Genomic DNA, 23,515 nt, shown 5'->3' with positions numbered 1-23,515 from the left:
GACTTGTGCTTGCTTTATTAATGGGGAGGGCTCCAAGAGAGAGGGCAAGGCCCAGATTGCTGGGTCTGGTAGGAGAAAAGGGCTGGGGTCAAGACAACTTTGGCCCCATCAGAAAAAAACTTGAGTCTGGATCTTCCACATTACTCTCTCTCAAATGAGGAGAGCTAGTTAGGATAGAAATGAACAAGATTTCTCCCTCCTTGGAGTCCCATGAGCACTTCAGAAATACCGTGTCCCATTCTGAGTGCAGCATCTTGCCTCCAGAATCAATGCTTTCCGGTTCCCGTTTCTCACAGCGAGAACCCAGTCACTTCTTCTTACCATCTGCCCTCTCAGTTATCAAACACTGTATTCTTCCTCCTAAATCCTATTTATATCTGTCCCCTCCTCCAGGCTTCCTTTCGTTTCACCTGAGCTACTGTCCCAGCCTCCTCCTTGGAGCATCCTACCTCCAGCCCACACTGGCCCCAGAGGGATGCTTTCTTTTTCCAACATTCAGATCTGATCCTGCCCTCCTCTGCCCAGATCCTTCCGTATCCCACTCCACACTGCCTATAGGTAATACCAAAGCCCCTCAGTCAAGGCCTTTGGGATCTGACCCTGCCTATATCACCACTCTCAGCTCCATTTTACCCTTAGTTCTAAGCTCTCTGACACACGTGGTCAATAAAACACTTCGATAAAGATCAAAGGAATTACTCCTGCCATGAATCTCTGTCCCACAGAAGGTCATCTTGTCGTTTCTCCAAGACAATCACAACTACATAAACACATGACTGGGAAAAATCAAGGATCATGCAACCCACTTTCTGCATCTACACCCACAAAAGCAATTGGCAAGATATATTGCAAGGAAGGTAAGGGTCCCGCTGGAAGAGGGGGAAGGGCTAACTAGAGCAGGCGCACATCTTTTTAGTGAGGAAAATCCTCCTTTCGATGTCTGCAGTGTCCATCCCAGAATTCTGACCTACACCAATCCCTACCTTGTCGAAGGACGTCTCGCGCCCCCACCCCTCCCCCATCCCACGCTTAAACCCCTTCTAGAAGGCACCAGACAGAACAGCTGTAGAACCTTGGGGTGATAACGCTGGTGATGCGGGAAAGAACCCAAGCAGAACTAGAATAGAGCGCTGTGGGATTCCTAGGTCAGTTTTCGGGGCCACCCCCGGCCCCTATCATCTCTCCTGGGGTACGGCGGACGCCTGGAGGTGGCCGGAAAGCCAGTGGACCCCATGTTTTGGGGTTTAGGAGAGTACTCGGATTCTCTTATCTCCCCTTCGGCTTCCAGAAGCTTGACCCCGACCCCCAAAAGTCGCAGAGAAGATGTGGCTGCCGGCCCGAGCCCCCAGGCTACGCCGCAGCGGGCCATCCCGCTTCGCGGGGCATGCCGGGAGAGAAAGTTCTCGGTCGCGCTGCGAGAACAGCTGATCTGCAGGACCAGACTACAAATCCCAGAATACATTGCACCCCGCAGCCTCGGGCGGGCCGTGGTTGTCCTTGGCAACAGAGCGGTTCTACCGGTGGAGCCGGGACTAGGAAGCGCTCGGGAGCTGGGGGAGTGACGGAGCGCGACCAGAGAGAGGCAGAGACTCAGGTGGGGCGACGGAGGGGAGAGACAGGAGGAAACCTGACCGGGCCAACGTTCGGAGAGACCCTCCCAATCCCCGGGCAGAGATGCACAGAGTATTCCAGAGCCAGCGGGGGAAAGAGATTGAATCACTGAGAGACGTGGAGGGAGAGAGAGAACCCCAGAGACGAGAGGGATCCACAGAGCCAGAGAGATACATAGAGTGGGTGAGGAAGGGACAAAGATAGAGCTGGGGAGGGGAGAAGGAGAGGGAGAGGGAGAGAGAGCAACTTAAACATTCCGAGAGAGACCCCCAGCGATAGAGGGATTGACAGAGCCAGAGAGTGGGTCAGAGAGAGGGACAGGCGCAGAGAGATACAGAAGGAGGAAGAGGCAAGCACGAACGGAGAGCGAGATTCGTAGAGACACAGGAAGGGAGAGAGACAGAGACAAAAGCATCTACAAAGACACGGACACGGGGAGGAGGGGAGAGAAATCGAGGGAAATAGAAGAGGACATAGAAAATGAGACAGGGAGAGAGACAGAGATTGACTCTCAGAGAGAAAGACACGGAGGGAGGGAGAGACAGAGATCCACAGAGCCAGAGAGACAAAGAGACAGGGAGAGGAAGAGATTCAGGGAGACAGAAATGCAAGAATTTATGAGATGGGGAGAGACAGAGGGAGACTGATTCACAGTGAGACAGACATGAAGTGAAAGAGAGAGACACACCAGGACCCAGAGGGGGTCACAGGATGAGTGACAGACATAAATGGAGATACACAGCGAAGAAAACAGGAAAATAAAAACAGAAATTCTCAGAGATAAGGAAAGGAACCCAGACCCACCCAGAGAGACACAGAGAGCACGAGGACTAGGGAAAGGAACAGAGACCCAGGGAAATGAACACTCCCAGAGGGAGACCTAGAAGTACAAATTCACAGAAGCCTAGAGAGAGAAATCAAGACTCGGGTGGCATCAGAAAAAGTGAGACACCAAGCCTCCCTGCTCAACATTGGACCCCAGCACTAATACAAAGTTTGTACAATGAAACAGAGTGACACAATCAGAGACAGAGATCGGAGAGGAGCTACAGTGGGCTAACAGGACTCACCGAGGCACCCTAGTCGGGGAGGAAGACGGGGCCGGGCGACAGATTGGGGAGGGGGCAGGGCACGGCTCGGAGGATGCCCCCTCCCTTCAGCCAGCCCCCGGCGTGGGTGTGCGCACGTGTGTGTGTGTGTTGGAGGGGAGGGCATTTGTCCCAGGTCTCAAGGAGGGGGACGCCTTTAAGCCGAAACCCCGCCCCTCGGTCGTCATGGCAACGCCTCCCCCCACCCGGGGCTCCCACATTTCAGCAGGTGCCTGAGCTGGAGCTCCCACCACCAACGCCGCCCGTGCCTCCGGCTCCTCCGGGCCCTTGCCCTCGGCTCTCCGCCGCACTCGCCCGCTCCCCCTGGCGGAGCCGGCGCGCCCCGGGGTGCCGCTCCCTGCCCTGCGCGCTCCGCTCCCGGAGGTGCCTCGCCCCTCTCCTTCCCACCTCGGAATCTCCCGCCGTCTCTTTTGCTCTTACGAGCCTTCGGCTCCTTGCCCTTCCACCTGTTTCCCGAGAAAGGCAGGATCCTGGTCCCTGCTACGTTCCTGGGGCCATGGCAGGCCTGGGCCCCGGCGGAGGCGATTCAGAGGGGGGACCCCGGCCCCTGTTTTGCAGAAAGGGGGCTTTGAGGCAGAAGGTGGTCCACGAAGTCAAGAGCCACAAGTTCACCGCTCGCTTCTTCAAGCAGCCAACCTTCTGCAGCCACTGCACTGACTTCATATGGTGAGGGAAGGGGGCTGGGGCCCTGAGGGATAAGGAGACTAGGGCTAAAGACCCCTGACGCACCAGACCCCACAGTGATGAGGAAAGAGGGGGCTGCAGCCCTGGCTCCTGGCCCTAGGGTAGGAGGGGTCTAGGGGCCTGGACTCCTGGGTCAGAGAGAGGAGGGGCCTGGGCCTGGACTCCTGGGTCAGAGAGAGGAGGGGCTGGGGGCCTGGACTCCTGGGTCAGAGAGAGGAGAGGCCTGGGCCTGGACTCCTGGGTCAGAGAGAGGAGGGGTCTAGGGGCCTGGACTCCTGGGTCAGAGAGAGGAGGGGCTGGGGCCTGGACTCCTGGGTCAGAGAGAGGAGGGGCTGGGGGCCTGGACTTCTGAGTCTGAAGGAAGGGGCTGGGGGCCTGGGCTCCTGGGTCTGAGAGAAGAGAGACTGGGGGGGCCAGAATTTCTGGGTTCTGGAAAGGAGAGTCAGCTGGGGCTCAGACTCCTGGGTCCTGCAGGAGGAGGATGGGAGGACTCAGGCCTCCTATGACTGGCAGAGGTGAGAGGTCCAGGTACCCTTTTCTGCACTGACCTCAGATCCTTGACTCTTACAGGGGGATTGGAAAACAGGGCCTGCAATGTCAAGGTAAGAGCTAGGGACCTGGACTCCCAGGACCCTCAGGAGGGTGGAGGCTGGGGCCCCACAGCCTAGGCTGCTTGACACACGTGTCTCTGATCCCCAGAGAGGCGCGGGGGAGCCCGGGGCGGGGGGGGTGTGGCAGAGACACAACCTGCAGTGGGGAGGGAGCTCTGACGGCGGGGCCAACACGGAGGTGGTGCTGGGGGCCCCTCCCTCGGCCGGCTCCAGGTGGGGACAGATATTTGGAGAATCTGTTGCCATGGGAACAGTGAGATTTTTTTGGAAAAGGGGAGCTGAAGGGAGGGGGGGCTGGAGATGCAAAGTCAGAGCCCCCCCCAGGCTGCCGTTGCCATGACAACACCACCGTCCTAGGCAGGGGCCGGCCGGGTGGGGTCACCGATGGGCGGGTGGGGGCCGGGTGGGGCCGGCAGTTATGGGGGCCGGGAGAGGGGGCCGAGTCCTAAAGCACCAGCTGCTACTGCTGAGAACCGAGTGAGTCAGGGAGGGGGGCGGGCCGACAGCGGCGCCCCCAGACTCACTTCTGCCCAAGTTGATGCTCTCCGTTCTGTTGGAGGACCTCTCCCTGTGTTTCCTCTCTTCTAGTTGGCCTGCCTCTCTCCTGGCTTTCTTATCGCTGTCTGTGGGTCTGTGTCAATGGGATCCTGTTTTCTCTCTCTGTCTCCATCTCTTTGTGTCTTTCTCTGTCTTCCTCTGTCTTCCTCTCTCTGTCTTTGCCTCTCTCTCTGTCTCTCTATCTCTGTGTCTCTGTCTCTGTCTCCCTTTGGCTGTGGGTATGCATTGGGCTCTCTGTGTTTTCTCTGTTTCTGTGATTCTTTGCATTTCTGTTTCTTTCTTTGGGTCCACGTTTTGAATTTCTGTCTCCCAGTGTCTCTGTTTCTGTCTCTCTGCATGTCAAGGTCTCTTTGATTTTCTCTGTATTGGACTCTATGGGGATCCTCCTCTCCTGGTTTTCTTTCTGTCTGGGTCTCCTCTGTTTCTGATTTACTGTCCATTGGGGTCTCTGTCTGTCTCTGTGTCTCTATGATTCTCACCTTCAGTCTGCAGCTTTGTGGTTCATCGACGATGCCACGAATTTGTGACCTTCGAGTGTCCAGGCGCTGGGAAGGGCCCCCAGACAGACGTGAGTGCCCAGACACCTGGTTTTTCCTCCTCGGGCTGTGCCCCCGCCCTCACCCCCTCGGCGTCCGTCCCAATTTCTCCTGCTATTTTTAAGGCTGGGAGGGGAGGGGGGCTGGAGAGATAGGGAGAGCTAGTCTGGCCCAGATTCCCTGCCCTTGGCCTGGAAAGGGGGAATGAGAGGGGACCAAGACAGGCTGGGGACCCAGGTGGGGGAGAAAGAGGAGGCGGGGTGAGGGGACCTCAGCACGGATGTGGGCTGTGATCCAGGAGTCAAGAGATTTAAAAAATAGAGAGCTGAGGGACAGAGAGAGAGACAGAGAGACAGAGAAATCGATGCAAACACCAAGATCCTGAGATGAGACAGAGAGAGAACCCAGAGGTGCAGAAAAAAACAGAGACCCAGACAGAGAGATTGGGGCAGAGAGAGTGAGAGCAATGGAACAGAGACAGTGACACGGGAGGAAGGAAAAGGGGACCCTGAAAGACTGGAAGAGACAGAGACAGAGAAACTCAGAGAGACAGGGCGGTAGATACCCAGAAAGGGAAACCAGAATAGAAAATGGTAGATAAGGATAACTGCTTAGGAGGTGCTGAGAGAGGGAAGCCCAGAGAGATCCTGTCATACACATGCACACACATGTGCATTTTCAGACATCCTGCCCGTGTGCACGCACACACACACACATATATATGCATACACAGACCCCTGTGTACACACACACACACACACACACACATATATGCATACACAGACCCCTGTGTACACACACACACACACACACACACACACACACATATATATATGCATATTAGACCCCCGTGTATGCACACACACATGTGCATGTACAGATCCCCCATGTGCGCTCACACAGATACACACAACCGTTCTCTCCCTCCCCCCGCCCCCCAACATCAAGGGCTTACAAGGACTGTCCGCCTTGCTCCCCTACCCCTGATCCCTCCTTCACTTTCTTTCTGGCTGTGGGGCTCGTCTCTCTGAGCCTCAGTTTCCCCCTCTGTATAATGAGGCTCACCGTCCAGTGTTGACCAATAGAACTTTCTGCAACGACGGAAGCGTTCTGTATCTTCGCCATCCAGCTACCAGCCACCGCAGCTAGCTGCCAAGGGACAGAAATTTCAATCCCATTTAATTTGAATTGATTTCAATTTATTTTTTTTATTGAAGTATAGTCGATTTACAATGTTATGCCAATCTCTTGCTGTACAGCAAAGTAACTCAGTTATACACATATATACATTCTTTTTTAATATTCTTTTCCATTATGGTTTATCACAGGATATTGAATATAGTTCCCTTTGCTATACATTAGGACCTTGTTGTTTATCCACTGATTTCCATTTAAATAGCCACCTGTGGTTAGGGCTACCATGTGGGACAGTATCAGTCTAGATGCCCCCAGTCCTGTTTTTTTTTTTTTTTTTTAATTTATTTAATCAATTTATTTGTTTTTGGCTGCGTTGGGTCTTCGTTGCTGCGCGCAGGCTTTCTCTAGTTGCGGCGAGCGGGGGCTACTCTTCGCTGTGGTGCACAGGCTTCTCATTGCGGTGGCTTCTCTTGTTGTGGAGCACGGGCTCTAGGCACACGGGCTTCAGTAGTTGTGGCACGTGGGCTCGGTAGCTGTGGCTCGCGGGCTCTAGAGCACAGGCTCAGTAGTCGTGGTGCATGGACTGAGTTGCTCCGTGGCATGTGGGATCTTCCGGGACCAGGGCTCAAACCCGAGTCCCCTGCATTGGCAGGCGGATTCTTAACCACTGCGCCACCAGGGAAGCCCGGGAAGCACCCCCACCCCCCACCCCAGGCTTGTTTTGACAGTTCAGGGAAGTCAGGCAGGATAAGAGCCCAGGGTCTGACACAGGGCTGGAGATGGTTTTATGATTAGCAGATGGAGAAAGAGGCAGAATGAGAGAGAGAGAGAGAGAGAGAGAGAGAGCGCACCACGGAAGTCCATGAGGCATTTTGCCAGCTTGTCAGGTCAAGAAAATTGTTTACATAGAGGATGTGACTTCTGAGAACACATATCAAGCACCACTGTCTACCAGCACCTATATATGTTATGATTGGCTGCCTCGCCTGCCCGCCTCCACCACCAACAAACACTACATCTGATTGATCCAGGGCTCATTGCGTGCACTCATCAGGTGTCTTGTATAGAGTATAGGACTGAATCTGCTTAACAGCTTATGAGGTTAGGTATTGTTCCTGTCCTCATCTGACCGAGGCTCCTGGGCCAGGACACCTGGGCTTGAATCCCACCTCCACCGCATATTGGTTCTGTGACCTTCCAAAAGTTTATTTACCTCCCTGCACCTCTGGAGTTCCTTGTCTATAAAATGGGGATGGTTACCATGCCCCCATCTTATAGGACTGTTTTAAGGACTAAATGAGTCAAATACTTGGGACAGCACCTGGTACATAGCAAGACACAAACTATTAATTATTATCATTGTAAAATTATTACTATTATTGATGAGGAAACAGAGGACAAGGTCTTTCCTCTGTATCACTCTGGCTTTCTTTTTCTTTGTGAAGCCTATGCTTTTAATCTTGTTGTCAGCAACACAGATCAAGGGCTTAAGAAATGCTCAGGGCTTGACAAGCATGATTTCATTCAGTCTTCACAAGAACCCTTTCAGGGAGGGCTCATGGCCCCATTTTATGGGGAGGAAACCTGAGTCTCTAAAAAGGGTGGTGTGGGGGGGAGGCCACACAGCTGGGTGGTCGGCAGAGTCAAAAATCTGGACCCTAATCCTTCTAACTGGAGCCCCAGTACCGTCTCCTCTTTAATAGCTACTTTCACCTTGAGAATAATCGCAACAGCTTCTATGTCAGGTACCCTGCTGGGAATTTTCACCCACAGCATCTCATTTCATGCGGCAGGAACACTTTGAGCTAGGGTCAGCTGAAGATCTTTAGAGGTCCAGCACATGCAACTGCCAACGCCCTCCCTCCGTCCAAGTATAATTCAAAATAGAATCCCCACTAAACTGCAAAATAAGTAAAAGCCCAAGAATGTCCTGAATTTTCACCCTAGGGATAACTCTTGCAATGCATTCTTAGAAAAAGGCAAATATCAGATTATTTAACACTCAGACATTGCTGAGGGTGGAAGGAGGAATGCTTTTACTGGTGTCTTAAATTCATGCTTAATTGGACTCGACATTTAGCATCGCTTCAAGATATACATTGTTTATTTCCACTGGGCAGAGGAGGGCGCTGAGACTCAAAATTGGGCACTTACTTGTCTGAAATCACGCAGCTGGGAAACGGCCCAGCTCTTGATTAAACCCAAGGGTATGTGGGGACTGCAATAAAATCACTAATAATAACCATGGCAGTAATGGCAGCAGTAACACTATTGAGCACATTTAACATGCCAGGCACTGCTGTGTTGTTTACGCTTAGTCTTTCATTTAGGACGCCTGGATCCCTAAAACTGAGAGGTCATATTCTCCATCCCACAGGGGGCTCAGAGTAGGCAGATCATCAGCGGGTAGACATTGACAGAGGCTGACAGTGAATGATCTGAGGTTCATGGTGGCCCACAAGTCCTCGGAGAACAGCTTGTGGAAGGCTGGGGATTAGGGACTATGGGACTTTGGAAGCCTCCACTTCCTTCAGGTTCTTCCCAAATGCCACCTTGTTAGTGAAACCTTCCCTGATCACTCTATTTCACAGTCCCCTTCCCTACTTCATTTTTGTCCAGAGCACCTATTACCATCTGTAATACTATATATTTTACATATCGTGTTTATTTTCTCTCTCCCTCCATTAGAAAGTAAAGTCCACATGGACAGGAGTTTTCCTTTGTTTTGCTCAGGGCTGGGTCCTGGCACCAGGAGCCGTGCCTGGCACACAGGAGGTGCTCAATAAATATTGTAGAGTGACTGAGTGAGGTGGAGAAGCAGGAAGACTGGGAGAGCAAGGCGGAAGAGAAAGAGTTCAGAGGGATGTTCTTTTAGTGCGCCCTGCAGACCCCTTCTGACCGGCTCCTCCCTGCCCCCAGGATCCCCGGAGCAAGCACAAGTTCCGTCTGCACAGCTACAGCAGCCCCACCTTCTGCGACCACTGTGGCTCCCTCCTTTACGGGCTGGTGCACCAGGGCATGAAGTGCTCCTGTGAGTCTACGCTTGCTGCGCCCGCCAGAACTTGGCGCTTCCGGGGCCCCTGCAAAAGTGCAGTGTCTGGGTTCCCCCCCCCCCCGGTGAATGCTGGGGAATGGAGTCTGGGGTTAAGGGCGGGACCTGAAGTGCTACCCTCAGTTCTGTCCCCCCAGGCTGCGAGATGAACGTGCACCGGCGCTGCGTGCGCAGCGTGCCCTCTCTGTGCGGTGTGGACCACACGGAGCGCCGCGGCCGCCTGCAGCTGGAAATCCGAGCTCCCACTTCGGATGAGATCCACGTCACGGGTGAGACCCCGCCCCCTCGCCTGGCCCCGCCCCTTTACCGGAGCGTGAGGAACCGACTGAATTCACCTGAGCTGCCCACCCCGCCCCTCCCCCCGACTCGGAAAGGCCACGCCCCTCACGAAGGTCGCACGCACACTCCTGACCCCACCTGCAAAAGCTGAGCACCACTCGGCCGCGCCCCTTCTAGCTCGAGGCCCCTTCTCCAGCCACGCCTCTGGCGACTTTCAGCGCCTCTTAACGGCTGTTCTGGGCATCAAGGTCCTGGGGGTGGAGGGGTGGGGGGTGGGGAATGAGAGAAGAGCTGGTTCCGAAGAAGGTTCGGGTTTACTAGTGGTGATATGGCCAGGGTCCCGACTCCTGGGTCCTAATGGAGCCAGGGGCTTTGGGTTTGATCTCTGGGTCACTGGCTGGGGAAAGGGCTTCATGCCCTGTCTTCTGGGCACTGGAGAAGTAAAAGATCAAAAACACCTGGGTCTTGAGAGAGGCTGCTGAGAGATTGGAATTCTTGATTGCTGGCTGGGGGAAGGCTCGGGGGTTTCTTCCTGGATCTCTAACCCCATCTACCCTCCTTCCCCTCCCCGCTCAGTTGGCGAGGCCCGTAACCTCATCCCAATGGACCCCAATGGTCTGTCTGATCCCTATGTGAAACTGAAGCTCATCCCAGATCCTCGGAATTTGACAAAACAGAAGACCCGGACGGTGAAAGCCACGCTAAACCCTGTGTGGAACGAGACCTTTGTGTTGTGAGCCTCGGGTGCAGGGGAGGCTGTAATGACCGACAGAGAATGATCTGAGGGTCCTGGTGGCCCAGAACACCCTAGAGAGCAGGTGTTAGGATTGGGGGAATCCCAAAAAGGGCAGAAGAAGGTGGTGGGAGAAGAAAATGAAGTGGTTGAGGGAGAGGGATGGAGATACAGAAGGCGAGAGACAGACATCTGTGTGCTTAATCTCCCAACAAAGCTCACCACTTTAGAATGAGACAGGGATCCGAGAGAGAGATAGGCAGACCCTGCGACTCAGAAGAAGAGACATAAACCCAAAGAGAGACACAGAAGGAATGGCGGCGATGGGTGGGTGGCAGGGAGGGAAAGAGAAGCCAACTGACAGAAAGACAGACGGACAGACCTGGAGGGAGGAGAGGGGCCCCGTGAAAAGGAGAGGCCTGGAGGGAAAGGCCAGGAGACAGAGATGGGGAAGAGCCAGGGAGGGGAGGGAGACTGAGAGAGCTGTCTAGGTTTACTTAGGCCCAGACAGGGAGAGAGACGCTCTTCGGGAGGACCTGGGGTGGCAAAACACTTTACAGAGCAGGAAACAGGCCCCAGCTCACCGGGTTTGCCTGCTCTTCCCCAGGGTGGAAAGGTGGGCAGCCAAGAGCTGGGCCCCTCACTGCGCCACCCCCTTCCCGCAGCAACCTGAAGCCGGGGGACGTGGAGCGCCGGCTCAGCGTGGAGGTGTGGGACTGGGACCGGACTTCCCGCAACGACTTCATGGGTGCCATGTCCTTTGGCGTCTCGGAGCTGCTCAAGGTTCCCGTGGACGGCTGGTGAGGGCGGGGGAGGGGGCGGGGCCGGGGGCGGGGCCCCGGCATCTGCATCAGCTTCCGTGGGTGGTCTCTCTCTTCTAGGGCACTATCTTTTCTACCTCCCTGTGCTTCTTTATCTCTTTCCCCCCCCCCCCCCGCCCCTCTCTCCTTATCTCACTCGTTCTCTCTCCATCTCTGTCTCTCTGTCTCTTCCCTCCTTCTGATGTCTCTGCCTCTCCCGCGGGTGCCCCCCTCCCCATCCGTCTCCCCTACTCCTGCCCCGCTCTGGTCTCCGTCTGTCTGTCAGGTACAAGTTACTGAACCAGGAGGAGGGCGAATATTACAATGTGCCAGTGGCTGATGCTGACAACTGCGGCCTCCTCCAGAAGTTTGAGGTACCCAGACCCCGGCTTCCCCTCCAGGAGCCCAGCCCCGTCACCCACAGTTCAGAGCTGGCCTTTCCCGAACTCCATCGCTGCTTGCCCACTGGCCCTGGGACTGAAATTCCCAGAAAAGCCTGGAGTTCTTTCTGCTCTTCTAGGGCACTGCTGGGAATTAGAGTTCCCATCCATCCCCCTGGCTTGGGGGTCTGGGGACCCCCATCCCCTGCTTTAGGGCAATCTCCTACCTCTCTGGGGGCTCTGACTCTGGCTTTCTTCTCCCCCAGGCCTGTAACTACCCCTTGGAACTGTACGAGGTGAGCAGAGCTGGAGGCCTGGAATGGAGACAGTTTCCTTTCCTGTGGTCTGTATCTGTCCCCCCACCTCTCTCTCCTCCAACATCTGTCTTCATTTCCACACACATGGGTTGAGCACATACTTGGTGGCAGGTCTTGCCCTTGCTGAGTAATCCTAGCTCTCCAGAGCCGAATCTGACCCTCAGGCAACTCCCCAAGGTAGGGACAGAGTCACAAATACTCAGATTCCGGGATGATGTGCTAAATTAGAGGTAGCCCAGGGAACAAAGAAGCATAGAGGAGGCACTAACCCCAGCCTGGGGCCAGGGGGTTGGGGTGGAGGTGGTCAGGGAGGACTTCCCTAAGGAGGTGACACCTGAATTGCTCCTTGAGTTTTTCTGCCTATTTATCATTGTACCTTTCTCTCCTCCATTGTTTTTTTGACTTACTGAACACCTATTTCCTGAGGTTTTATGTAAACCAAGCCCTATTCTGGGAGTAGAATCAGGCCATTCCCTGGGGAGCTCCTCTTTCAATATAGGAGAAAGTTACAGATAGAGAAGGAATGTGTTTGATCATGGAGATGACCTCAGGCACTAGGGAGTCCTAAGCCTCTGGCAGGACCTGGGTGAGTCAGAGAAAAGTTCGTAGACAGGAAGTGCAGGATTCCCCAGGGAAAGGACAGGGAGATGAGATTTCCAGGCCAAGGAAGGAATAATGCGCTCTCTCTCTCTCTCTCCCATTTATTCTTTCAAAAAACATTTTGTTGAGCCCTCTGTGTGCAAGGCATGGTTCTAATCACTGGGGATATAGCAGAAAACGAGAGAGAGAGAGAGAGAGAGAGAGAGAGAGACAACCTCCTGCCCTCATGGGGCTTACACTTGGAGGAAGGCATTCAACAGAATAAAGGAGTGAATGATCCTATGTCAGAAGGCGATGTGTGATTATGGAGAAAAATAAATGCTAAAGAGGATAGGGAGTGCTGTTTTTTGAGATTTTAATAGCAATAAGCAGAGAAGCCTTTACTGAGAAAGTGACCTTTGGGCAAAGACATAAAGGAGATGAAATAGCCGTGGGGATAGTGGAGAGCCTTCCAGGTGGAGGGAAGATCACGTGCAAAGGCCCTGAGGTGGGCCCAGACCAGCAGTGAGGCTGGAGCAGAGGGAGGGATGAGGGATGAGGGTGGGAAGAAGTAGGAGATGGAGTCAGAGAGAGAAAGGGTGGGGGTGGCCTCGTCATTTATTGGAAGGATTTTGGCTTTTAAACCAAGTGAGATGGGAGGGCATTGGAGGTGGCCTGAGATGATTTCTGTCTGGGCAAGATGACTGCCTCTGTGTCAAGAACAGATGGTGGAAGGAGGAAGAAGGCTACTGTGAAGACCCAGAGGGGAGTTGCCAGTGGCTTCGCCCGGGGGACAATGATGGTAAAGGTGTTCAGATTCTGGGTGTGCTCTGAACATAGAACAACAGGATGTGCATTCAGCACTCATCTCCTGAGACCTTCATCCACTCAACACACTCCTGCTGAGACCCAAGTCATGTGCTGGGTGATGGTAGAAAAACAGAAAGCAGGAGGGAGACACAGTCTCTGACTTTAATGGACTTTGATTTCTGGCTCTGCTTTTTAACCTGCTGTGTGACTTCGGGCAAGTTACTTAATGTCTCTGTGCCATCTCCTCTAAAATGGGGGGTGGGGTGGGTGACAAGGGTCTCCTGGAGGATCAATGGCATATAGTAAGCTATCTAAGTGCTAGTTGAATAATAAACCCTCCAGGCTACGGGAAATCAGAGAAAGCTCTTAAGCCAAAGAGGGGGGTGGAAACAACTTTTTTTCTCTCTCCATCTTTCCATCTCTCCCCGTCCCTTTCGTTCTTGGGTGCTGTCTCGCTGAGGGGCACCTCCTTATCCCCTTCTGGGGTCTGACTAGCTTCGGATCTCTCCCCTTTCTCACAGAGGGTGCGGATGGGTCCTTCTTCCTCTCCCATCCCCTCCCCGTCCCCTAGTCCCACCGACTCCAAGCGCTGTTTCTTCGGGGCAAGCCCTGGACGTCTGCACATCTCTGACTTCAGCTTCCTCATGGTTCTAGGAAAAGGCAGTTTTGGGAAGGTTGGATTCCTGGGGCTCTGGGAGAAGGGGGAGAACGTCTGGGGGTGGGGCTCAGGTTTCTGGTTCTGAGAGATGAAGTGCAGGGGGGAGGGAACTAGGCTACTGAGTCCCCAAAGAGAGTTTGATGGGGCCTCTTGAGTTCCTGGAGAGGAGAGGCATAAAGATGTGGATACTTTCTCTGAGGGGGTAGTTGGCAAGGTCAGGGCACCTGGTCCCCTGAGAGGGAGAGGGAGGACCCGGGACTCCGTTTGTTTGTGTCCTTGAAAGGGATGGGTAGGGACCCGCACCTCTGGGTCCCCAAGAAGGACTGGGCCTTTCCCGCCTCTGCCGCTAGGTGATGCTGGCCGAGCGCAGGGGCTCCGACGAGCTCTATGCCATCAAGATCCTGAAGAAAGACGTGATTGTCCAGGATGACGACGTGGACTGCACCCTGGTGGAGAAACGCGTGTTGGCCCTGGGGGGCCGAGGCCCCGGAGGCCGGCCCCACTTTCTCACCCAGCTTCACTCCACTTTCCAGACCCCGGTAAGAAAGGAGGCGGCAGAGGCCGGCTCAGGAGCCCTGCCTCATCCCCACTGGATGGATCAAACGTTTGCTTTGAGATTCTGAGTTTTTGGCAAGGCGGAAGAACCCTGTGAACTCTGACTGGGTGTGGCCGGCTCCTCAGTGGGCGTGGCCAGAATGCAGGTGCCCTGGAGGGCATGGCCACAAGGCTAGGATCCTGCGTGGGAGTGGCCTGAAGCCCCTAGGTCTTGAGTGGGTGTTTTTTGAGTAAGGGCTTCTGGAGTAAAAGAATGCGTGGAGAATGTCTTCTAAGTGAGTGAGTATGCCTACAAGTGGGCTCTGAGTGATGGGATTGTCACTCTTGGATTCTGAGTTCAGGACTTGTCAGAAACAGGGTGTTTCCCGAAGGTTGTGGCATGGGACAACGAGTCAGAACTGTCAGGGGTTAGAGAGAGCGTGACTCTACTTCCAAGAGCTCTGAGTGGGCGTAGCCAGCTTCCTGGAGGTTTTGTTTTGTTTTGTTTAAATTTTTATTCATTTATTTATTTATTTTTGGCTGCATTGGGTCTTCATTGCTGCACATGAGCTTTCTCTAGTTGCCGCGAGCGGGGGCTACTCTTCGTTGCGGTGCGCGGGCTTCTCATCGCGGTGGCTTCTCTTGTTGTGGAGCTTGGACTCTAGGCACACGGGCTTCAGCAGTTGTGGCACACAGGTTTAGTTGCTCCACGGCATGTGGGATCTTCCCGGACCAGGGCTCGAACCCGTGTCCCCTGCATTGGCAGGCTGATTCTTAACCACTGTGCCACCAGGGAAGTCCCCTTCCTGGAGTTTTTTAAAAATTAGTACTGTATCGGGAATTCCCTGGCGGTCCAGTGGTTAGGACTCCAAGCTTCCACTGCAGGGGGCCCAGGTTCAATCCCTGGTCAGGGAGCCAAGATCCTGCAAGTGGCACGGCACGGCCAAAAAAATAAAAATAAATTAAATTAAAAATTACTATCATTTGCTAGTGAGGCCCGAACAACTTTGGTTCCTAACAGGTGGCCATGATTGCATATGCATGTGAGTGGATATGGAAAGAGGTTTCAGTATCCCTGGAATTTCAAGCAAATGGTGGGCGTCAATCTTAAATTCCGAGACTGGAGGACCGGAACACCTGACAGTTCGGAGTAACAGGGGATGGGGTGGGTGGAGATTCTGCAGTGGCCGGTTGAGAATCTTTGGGGCCTCCCCGTGGGCACAGACAGTTGCTCTGGATTTCTGATTGGGTGGATCCGGAGCCTTTGTCTCAGGTGGGCAGGAATGGACGTTTCCAACCCCTGGTGGGCGTGTCCTCGCCTCTAAGTCCTGTCCACTCCTCCCCAGGATCGCCTGTATTTTGTGATGGAGTATGTCACTGGGGGCGACTTGATGTACCACATTCAGCAGTTGGGCAAGTTTAAGGAGCCCCATGCAGCGTGAGTCTTGGCCAGGAGAGGAGGGTAGAGGGAAGGTGGAAGGGAGTGGGCTCCAGTCTCTGGCCTTCTGACTCCCCACCTCCGCCTCCAGGTTCTACGCAGCAGAAATCGCCATCGGCCTCTTCTTCCTTCACAATCAGGGCATCGTCTATCGGTGAGCAGTCCTAGGCCTTTCAGGGGAGGGAATCAGACCCCCAGAAGAGAAGGAACTTGAACTTAAGGCTCCAGCCCGTTGAACTGTGCCCTTCCCACCCGCAGGGACCTGAAACTGGACAACGTGATGCTGGATGCCGAAGGACACATCAAGATCACTGACTTTGGCATGTGCAAGGAGAACGTCTTCCCCGGGACCACGACTCGCACCTTCTGTGGGACCCCGGACTACATAGCCCCCGAGGTAATCCTACCTCCGCTCCTCTTGGTGCTCTCCAAATTCACGGAGTAGCTGTGGCTGGTCGTCTCCTATTCAGAGTATGGGGACTTAACCCTGGGGTCTTTACACGAGTCGTGGGTGTTCCAGCAGCAAGCAGCGCAGAGAGGCTCGTACGGAGTGTTGTAAGTGGGCGGAGCTGAGTCTCTAAATAGGCAAAGTGGGGGGACCTGTGGGTGAATGTTCTAAAAGAGCAGGACCAGCTCTAGGGATTCTAGGAGAACAGGGCCTGTTACTGGCCTGTTCTAAGAAGGTGGAGATGATTTCCAGTGTACTCTGAGTGGGTGGGCCCCATCCCCCTAGAACATTAGGCATGTGGAGGGTGTCCCCTGAATATTTCAAGTGGGCAGAGTATGCTCTGATTTTGTTAGGGGGGGGTGAAGCTAATGATCTGACTGTATGTAAGTAGACTGAGAGCACGTCCTGACTTCTCACTTGATGGAGGAGGTGGGGTTGGTGGTGCCCTCCTTGATCTTTCCTGGCGATTCTATGATAGTGCCCAAGTAACCAATGCCAGTGGTTTCAAAACATAGCTGGTAATCAGAATCACCTGGGGAGATTTTGAAAAATACACACATCTTCCTGCCTCTGACTCTGGCCTATTGTGGCTGGAATTCTTCAGGGCTGGGAACACCTCTCTTTAAACAGTCCCCTAGGGCTTCCCTGGTGGTGCAGTGGTTAAGAATCCGCCTGCCAGGGCTTCCCTGGTGGCGCAGTGGGTAAGAATCTGCCTGCCAATGCAGGGGACACGGGTTCGAGCCCTGGTCCGGGAAGATCCCACATGCCACGGAGCAACTAAGCCCGTGTGCCACAACTACTGAGACTGCGCTCTAGAGCCCGTGTGCCACAACTACTGAAGCCCACACGCCTTAGAGCCCGTGCTCTGCAATGGGAGAGGCCACCGCAATGAGAAGCCCGCGCACTGCAAGGAAGAGTAGCCCCCACTCGCCGCAACCAGAGAAAGCTCGTGCGCAGCAACGAAGACCCAACACAGCCAAAAAAAAAAGAATCCGCCTGCCAATGCAGGGGACACGGGTTCGAGCCCTGGTCCGGGAAGGTCCCTCATGCCGCGGAGCAGCTAAGCCCGTGCACCACAACTACTGAGCCTGTGCTCTAGAGCCCGTGAGCCACAACTACTGAGCCCACGTGCCACAGCTACTGAAGCCTGTGTGCCTAGAGCCCGTGCTGCACAACGAGAGAAGCCACCACAATGAGAAGCCCGCGCACCACAACGAAGAGGAGCTCCCACTCGTCACAACTAGAGAAAGCCCGCGCACAGCAACGAAGACCCAACGCAGCCAAAATTAATTAATTAATTTATTTTATTTAAAAAAAAGAAACAAAAAACAGTCCCCTAGAAGAATCTGACATGTGTCCAGATTTAAGACTCTCTGGTCTCTGAAATTCTGCCCTATGCACCTGATATTGTAAGGAGAGAGTCCAGTTACCTAGATATTCTGGATGGGTGGAACTTGCGACTGGGTCTTTAGATAGTCTTTATATTTGGGACCAAAGGAATGTTCCAAGTAGGTAGTTTGTTTCCCAAATTTTCCAGAGGATGGAGCCAAAGTGTTCTGAATGGGAAAAGTTTGTGCTGAAAACATTTAAAGTGGGTAGGGTTCCCAGGCGGTGAAGCCAGAGGGGCCCTAGGTTTCTTGAATCACAAATCATAATCCCTTGCCTTCCTTCCTCCCCTGCTAGATCATTGCCTACCAGCCCTATGGGAAGTCTGTCGACTGGTGGTCCTTTGGGGTCCTGCTGTATGAGATGTTGGCGGGGCAGGTAAGGGAAGGTGGGGAGAGGCTGGTTTGACTAAAGGCAACACGGATGGGGTGCCACCTGTTACGTGGCCATTATCTCAGGAGGAGCAGGTCAGGAAGGGATGTCTGTCTATAGGCTAATGAGGTGTGCTAAGCTGTGGGGAAGGTCAGCCAGATAGGAGAGCGCTCTCCGTGGTCCTGAAGCATTATCTTCCCACAGGCTAGGGGTTCCTCACCTTTCTTGTGTCATGGACCCCCTTCTCAGAACAGTGTTTTTAAATGCATGAAGTAAGATAATAGCATTACAGAAGAAGCCAATCATATTGAAATATGGTTATCAGAATGTTAAAAGTTTAATTGGTAATTTAACCAACTAAATAAATTTAACTTAAATGCGTACGGTTGTCTAAACCTATTAGAATATGGACCTATATGTGATATCCTACTAATGAATTAAGTGGTAATATCTCACAGGAATAGGAAGTAAATAGGAAGGTCTACCAGTAATTTTGAAGTAGAAGTGACTGATTTTTTGAGATATTTGCAACTCTTATGTGCTACGAAAGTATCTGTGATTTCCATCGGTGATGAAGTCACAGTTACGACTAATCGGGTTTGTTTCCTATAATTTCCATGAATGCTGAATTTCAGTTTTAGATTTTAAAGAATAAAGATGCATGTTTTTTTCCCATTCAAATTCATGGCCCCCCACAATGGTGCAAACAGGCTCCCTAAACCTCACATTAAGAATCTTTGCCTGGGTGCTGCTTTTGCTAATCCCAGAAGACTGGAGGCCACTCATCCAACCGGGAGAATGCTTTTACAGCTTTTCCTGCAGTTTTTCTCTCTTTTTATTTAAATGACACGTTGCCCAATTAATACCCTGCCAATTTACATAGCAGAGAAAGAGAGACAGACCCGCAAAGAGGTGCAGAGAGCTGAAGCATCTGAGATAGAAAACAATGGAGTCTGAAAGTGAGAAAGATATAGCTTTTGCGGTTTGGTCAGATTTTTCCCTAGGAATTTGGGGGCCCAGGGGTGGGCTGTGGTCATGGTGGGCAGTGAGGGTGTGGAAGGTGCGGCCAGGTAGTTTGTCAAGTCTCTGACTATCCCCTCTACTTCCTTAGCCCCCTTTTGATGGGGAGGACGAGGAGGAACTGTTCCAGGCCATCATGGAACAAACTGTCACCTACCCCAAGTCGCTTTCCCGGGAAGCTGTGGCCATCTGCAAGGGGGTGAGAGACCTAACTCCCAGATTCTCCAGACCCATAAGCCACATGCCCCACTGCTGCTGTCCAGGGCTGCCCACACACTGTCTACGTGCACCTTAGGAAAAGGCTCCCGTTCCTCAAGTTGCTTTGCTCCCCTCCCGCCTGCTGAAAAAATTTATATAATACAGAGATTTTGTTAGAACAATAACATACTGCCCTGCTGCCACCTGCAGTCCAAGGATGGCCTCTACCGTGTCCTCCTGTGCTAGCCCCTCTCCCCAGCTCATGGCAGGAAGTGCTGGTAAGGCCAAGGCCCGCCTCTCCAGAACTGGCTGCGTCCGGTGAACCTAACTCCTGCCCCTTTTCTTCCTGCGGGATCTCGGTTGGGCAAATCACCAAAACTCTAGGAAACTCCGTCTCCTCCTCTGGGGTTGTGGAGTTAAGGCAGGAGGAAGAGCCTAGCCTACAGCAGCTGTTCCACAGATGTTAGGACATTTCTGCTTCTAGCTCCCGTCTCCATGTCTCTCTGACTATCTCTCTCTGGGCTTCTGTCTCATCCCTCTGCCTCCATCTACGTATCATGGGGCTTTCTGTGTTGCTACCTTTTTTTCTGTGTCCTTCGGGAATCTCTGTCCACCTTTTGCATCTTTGTTCTCCTCTCTCTGGGTCTCTATTACCTTCTCACCCTCCCCCCTTCACATACACACACACACACACACACACTGGATCTCTATCCTTCTCTTTCTTGGTCTCTCTCCTCTTCCTTTTCTGGGTCTCTGTCTTCCCCTTTCTCTGAGTCTCCGCCCTCATATGGGGTCTTCATCCCTCTCTCTGGGCGTTTGTCTCCTGGGTCTCCATCCTCTTCTCCTTCTGGACCTTTGTCTCCCCCACCCCTGCCCCTGCTTGTCTCTTACCTTCTCTGGGTATCTGTCCTCCCTCTGAGTCTCCCCCCTCTCTCTGGATCTCTATTCCCCCTTTTCTCTGGGTCTTCAATCTCCTCTCTCTCCCCCCTTCTCCCTCTCGGACACTTTCCCTCTTTCCCTCTCTCCCTCCGTCCCCAATCTGGGATTCTTTCTGTTTCCCCTTCCTCTCTTTCTGGGTTTCTCCACCCCTCATACCCTCACACCCTAATTTTGCTTCTTTCTTTGTCTCTCTCTGGGTCTCTGGATCTGGGTTTCATCTACCCCATCTCATTTATTCCCCCTCTTCCTCTTTCTCTCTCCCTTTCTTCTTTCCACTCCCTCCCCCATCTCTGTCCCATCTCCCCCCCCAACCCCACCCTCATTCTGCTCTTTCTGGATCTCTATGCTTGTCTCTCTGTTCCTCCTTCCTTGTCTTCCTCTCTCTCTGTCGTCCTCTGGGCCTCCCTGTCCGGGACTCTGTCTGTCTGTCCGTCTCTCTCTGTGTTTCCTGCAGTTCCTAACCAAGCACCCAGCAAAGCGCCTGGGCTCGGGGCCAGATGGAGAACCCACCATCCGAGCTCATGGCTTTTTCCGCTGGATCGACTGGGAACGGCTGGAACGATTAGAGATCGCGCCTCCTTTCAGACCCCGCCCGGTCAGTCACCTTCTGGGAACAAAATCTTGGCCCCTAGAGGGTGGAATATCCATGAACTCCAGTACTTCATGTTTCCCTCCCGGTGTTTCCCACAGTGTGGCCGCAGCGGCGAAAACTTCGACAAGTTCTTCACGCGGGCGGCGCCAGCGTTGACTCCCCCGGACCGCCTAGTTCTGGCCAGCATCGACCAAGCCGAATTCCAAGGCTTCACCTATGTCAACCCGGATTTCGTGCACCCGGATGCCCGCAGCCCCATCAGCCCAGCGCCTGTGCCAGTCATGTAATCTCACCTGCCGCCACTAGGTGTCCCCATGGCTCCCTCCGCCGCGCCAGCCTTACCCCTACCCCACGCGCCCCCCACTTCACCACCCCCTCCCCAGTTCTAGATCTTGCGCCCCAACATTCTGGCCTCTGCCCTCCCCCTCCCTGCCCCGGGTTCCAGATGCCCCTCCCAAGCGTTCCTGGCATTTTAAACTCCATACAATCTCTGGAGTCTTGCCGTGTTCTAGATTCTACTGCGCTGAGCCCTAGATTCTGACCTGCCTCAGTGTTCTGGATTGCGCTCCACCAAGTTGCAGAACCACCAACACCATCCCAACTCCAAGGAGTTCTAGACTCCATCTTGGTAGAATCTATGCCTCTTCTTCTTCTTCTTCTTTCTTATTTCTGGGAAATAGTGTCATGGGACGGGCTGTTTCAGACTGGGATTTCAGAACAACCCCCCACCTCCGAGGCCCCACCTACCTCCACTCCATTCTGGAGTAAGTGGGAAGCTGTGCCTCTGTGCTCCAGTGCCCCTCTTCTACACTCTGGGGATTCCTGGGATGTATGGAGGATCCTCTCCCCAGCTGTTCTCAGTCAGCTTTTGTCCTAGACTCCCCACCCTAAACCCACCACTGCATGGCTTCTCCAGTCCTGCTCGGAACCCAACCCCTACCCCAGTGCCTGCCACTCTCGGGGACTCTCCCCACCCCCAATCCTCTGCCTCTCCCACCCTGCCACAGCTGCTGGAGAATAAATTTGGGATGCTGATGCTGAAGTGTCTGGATGTTTTCTTCTAAGCTTGGAGAATGAAGGGGGTGTGCAGGTGGGACAACGACTGAACATAGAAACAAACAGAGAGAGACAGAGGCTGAGGAGGGGTCTGCAGAGAGATAGGGAAAACGCAGAGACCCATCAAGTGAGAGATGATGCCCACAGCATGAGAGTAAAGAACAGAGACCTGGAGAAAGCAGAAAGAGAGAGAGTGAGCGAGCGCGAGCGAGCTACACACAGAGTGCCATAGAGAGGATCAAAGTGGACACGTGCAGGAAGAGGCAGCGGTGTACTCATAGACCACTGAGCGTGTCAGGTAGAGATCCCGGGCACAAAGACAAGCACGCACATATTCGCCCAGAGCAATAAGGCTCACACACTGGCACACTGAGACCCAGCGACTGGGAAGTCCTAAGAGGGAGGATGAAAGGCAAGCCTGCTATTGAGAGACCCCCAAGACAGAGAAACCCGTGAGCTTAAGAATCAGAGACTGAGGCAGAGGGCAGGCAGACGCGCCCTCCGGGCCTCTTTCCCTTGACCCACTTGCGAGCGAGGGGCGTGGAGAGGGCAGTCCAAATAGACTACACTTCCCAGCAGACACTGCGGCGGACCCTTCCCACAAGTGCGGCCCCCGCCGCCAGGGCTGATGGGAAGTGTAGTCCCTGGACAGGGACAGGCCAATGGAATGGTGTGCCCCCGTCGGTGTATTTGGAGGGGACTGAGCTTCAAAGCTTCGCAGGCTCCCTCGGGGAACCCCGGCGTCTCTTCGTCCCTGCAGGCTCTTGGGTTTACGGGACTCTGTCCAGTTGGATGCTGGGGCTTCTCCTCTCTTTCCCAGCACCGCCGCGGTACCCCCAACCGGTGCCCGCGGCCCCCTGCCCCTGCTCCGACCCTCGGCGGGCGGCCTGCCCCTTTAAGAGTGGCCCCGCTGACATCACGGCGGGTGGGGGGGGTGGGTGCTGGCCCGGCTCCGGGCTCCGCGGTGGCTGCAGGACCCGGCTCCGCTCTAGCGCCCGCCTGCTGCTCAGGGGACCCCGGCCCGGGACGCCCCCTCCAGCTTCTTCCAGCCGCCCAGACCCCAGGCTCCGCCCCACGCCTGGGCAGAGCCCCAGTCTTCATCAGGGTACCCCAGGATTGCCCCTGCTGTCTCTTCTTCTCAGGGTCTCTTCTCTCTCTCTCTCTCTCTCTCTCTCTCTCTCTTTCTCTCTCTTTCTCCCTACCTCAAGGTCTCTGGGTCTCAGCATTTCTCAGCCCAAAGGTCTTTGACGGTCTACCTGTCTCTCTCTGTCTGTGACCTCTCCACTTCCAGGACCCCAGAATCTCTGAGCCTGGAGGAAGAGGAGGGATCCTAGATCAGATCTCTGCCTCTCCATTTCTCTCTCTGTCTCTTTTAGGCCATCTCTGTGTCTCCTCCAGTCTCCAGACCTGCGAGTCTCAGAATTTCACAGCCTCGAGGTCTCGGTGTGACTCTGGATTCTCTTCTCTGTCTCTCTGCCGCTCTGTGTGCCCCTGCCCCTCTCGGGCTCTCTACCTCTGTTTCTATTCTCTCTCGCTCCCTGCCTCCCCCATTCTCGAGGCCCGTCTCCCTCCCTCCCCGCATCCTTTCCCCCCTCCTTCCCTGCCCCTCCCCTCCTCCGCGGTAGCCAATGAGCGGCCGCCGATCCCAGCTCCCGGCGTCGTCCGCCGAGTGAGGCCG

At 54.1% G+C, this 23,515-nt stretch overlaps 1 protein-coding gene across 1 annotated transcript; it reads left to right on the top strand.

The window, feature by feature from the left end:
* The first annotated feature begins 3,216 nt into the window (after window positions 1-3,216).
* PRKCG (protein kinase C gamma) lies at window positions 3,217-21,816 on the top strand. The gene is made up of 18 exons (XM_059905686.1): window positions 3,217-3,386; window positions 3,975-4,006; window positions 5,059-5,141; window positions 9,166-9,277; window positions 9,436-9,567; window positions 10,154-10,310; window positions 10,976-11,110; window positions 11,397-11,484; window positions 11,757-11,786; window positions 13,718-13,870; window positions 14,205-14,393; window positions 15,735-15,826; window positions 15,918-15,980; window positions 16,085-16,223; window positions 17,958-18,038; window positions 19,144-19,251; window positions 20,644-20,784; window positions 20,880-21,816. Exons 1-18 carry the CDS (start codon window positions 3,217-3,219, stop codon window positions 21,066-21,068), a joined length of 2,094 nt encoding a protein of 697 aa, XP_059761669.1. The 3' UTR covers window positions 21,069-21,816.
* Window positions 21,817-23,515: the final 1,699 nt, after the last annotated feature.

Source organism: Balaenoptera ricei, chromosome 19 (assembly GCF_028023285.1).
Source record: "Balaenoptera ricei isolate mBalRic1 chromosome 19, mBalRic1.hap2, whole genome shotgun sequence".
Taxonomy (NCBI): domain Eukaryota; kingdom Metazoa; phylum Chordata; class Mammalia; order Artiodactyla; family Balaenopteridae; genus Balaenoptera; species Balaenoptera ricei.
Note: the sequence above shows the minus strand (reverse complement) of the source record. Positions and strands in the feature narration are given on the sequence as shown.

Bases quoted from the DNA above. Each gene is read 5' to 3' on its own strand.
- PRKCG (XM_059905686.1), top strand. From the start codon at position 3,217: ATGGCAGGCCTGGGCCCCGGCGGAGGCGATTCAGAGGGGGGACCCCGG. The intron at 11,787-13,717 runs GTGAGCAGAGCT...CCTTTCTCACAG, and splicing joins ACCCCTTGGAACTGTACGAG to AGGGTGCGGATGGGTCCTTC. The intron at 15,827-15,917 runs GTGAGTCTTGGC...CTCCGCCTCCAG, and splicing joins TTTAAGGAGCCCCATGCAGC to GTTCTACGCAGCAGAAATCG.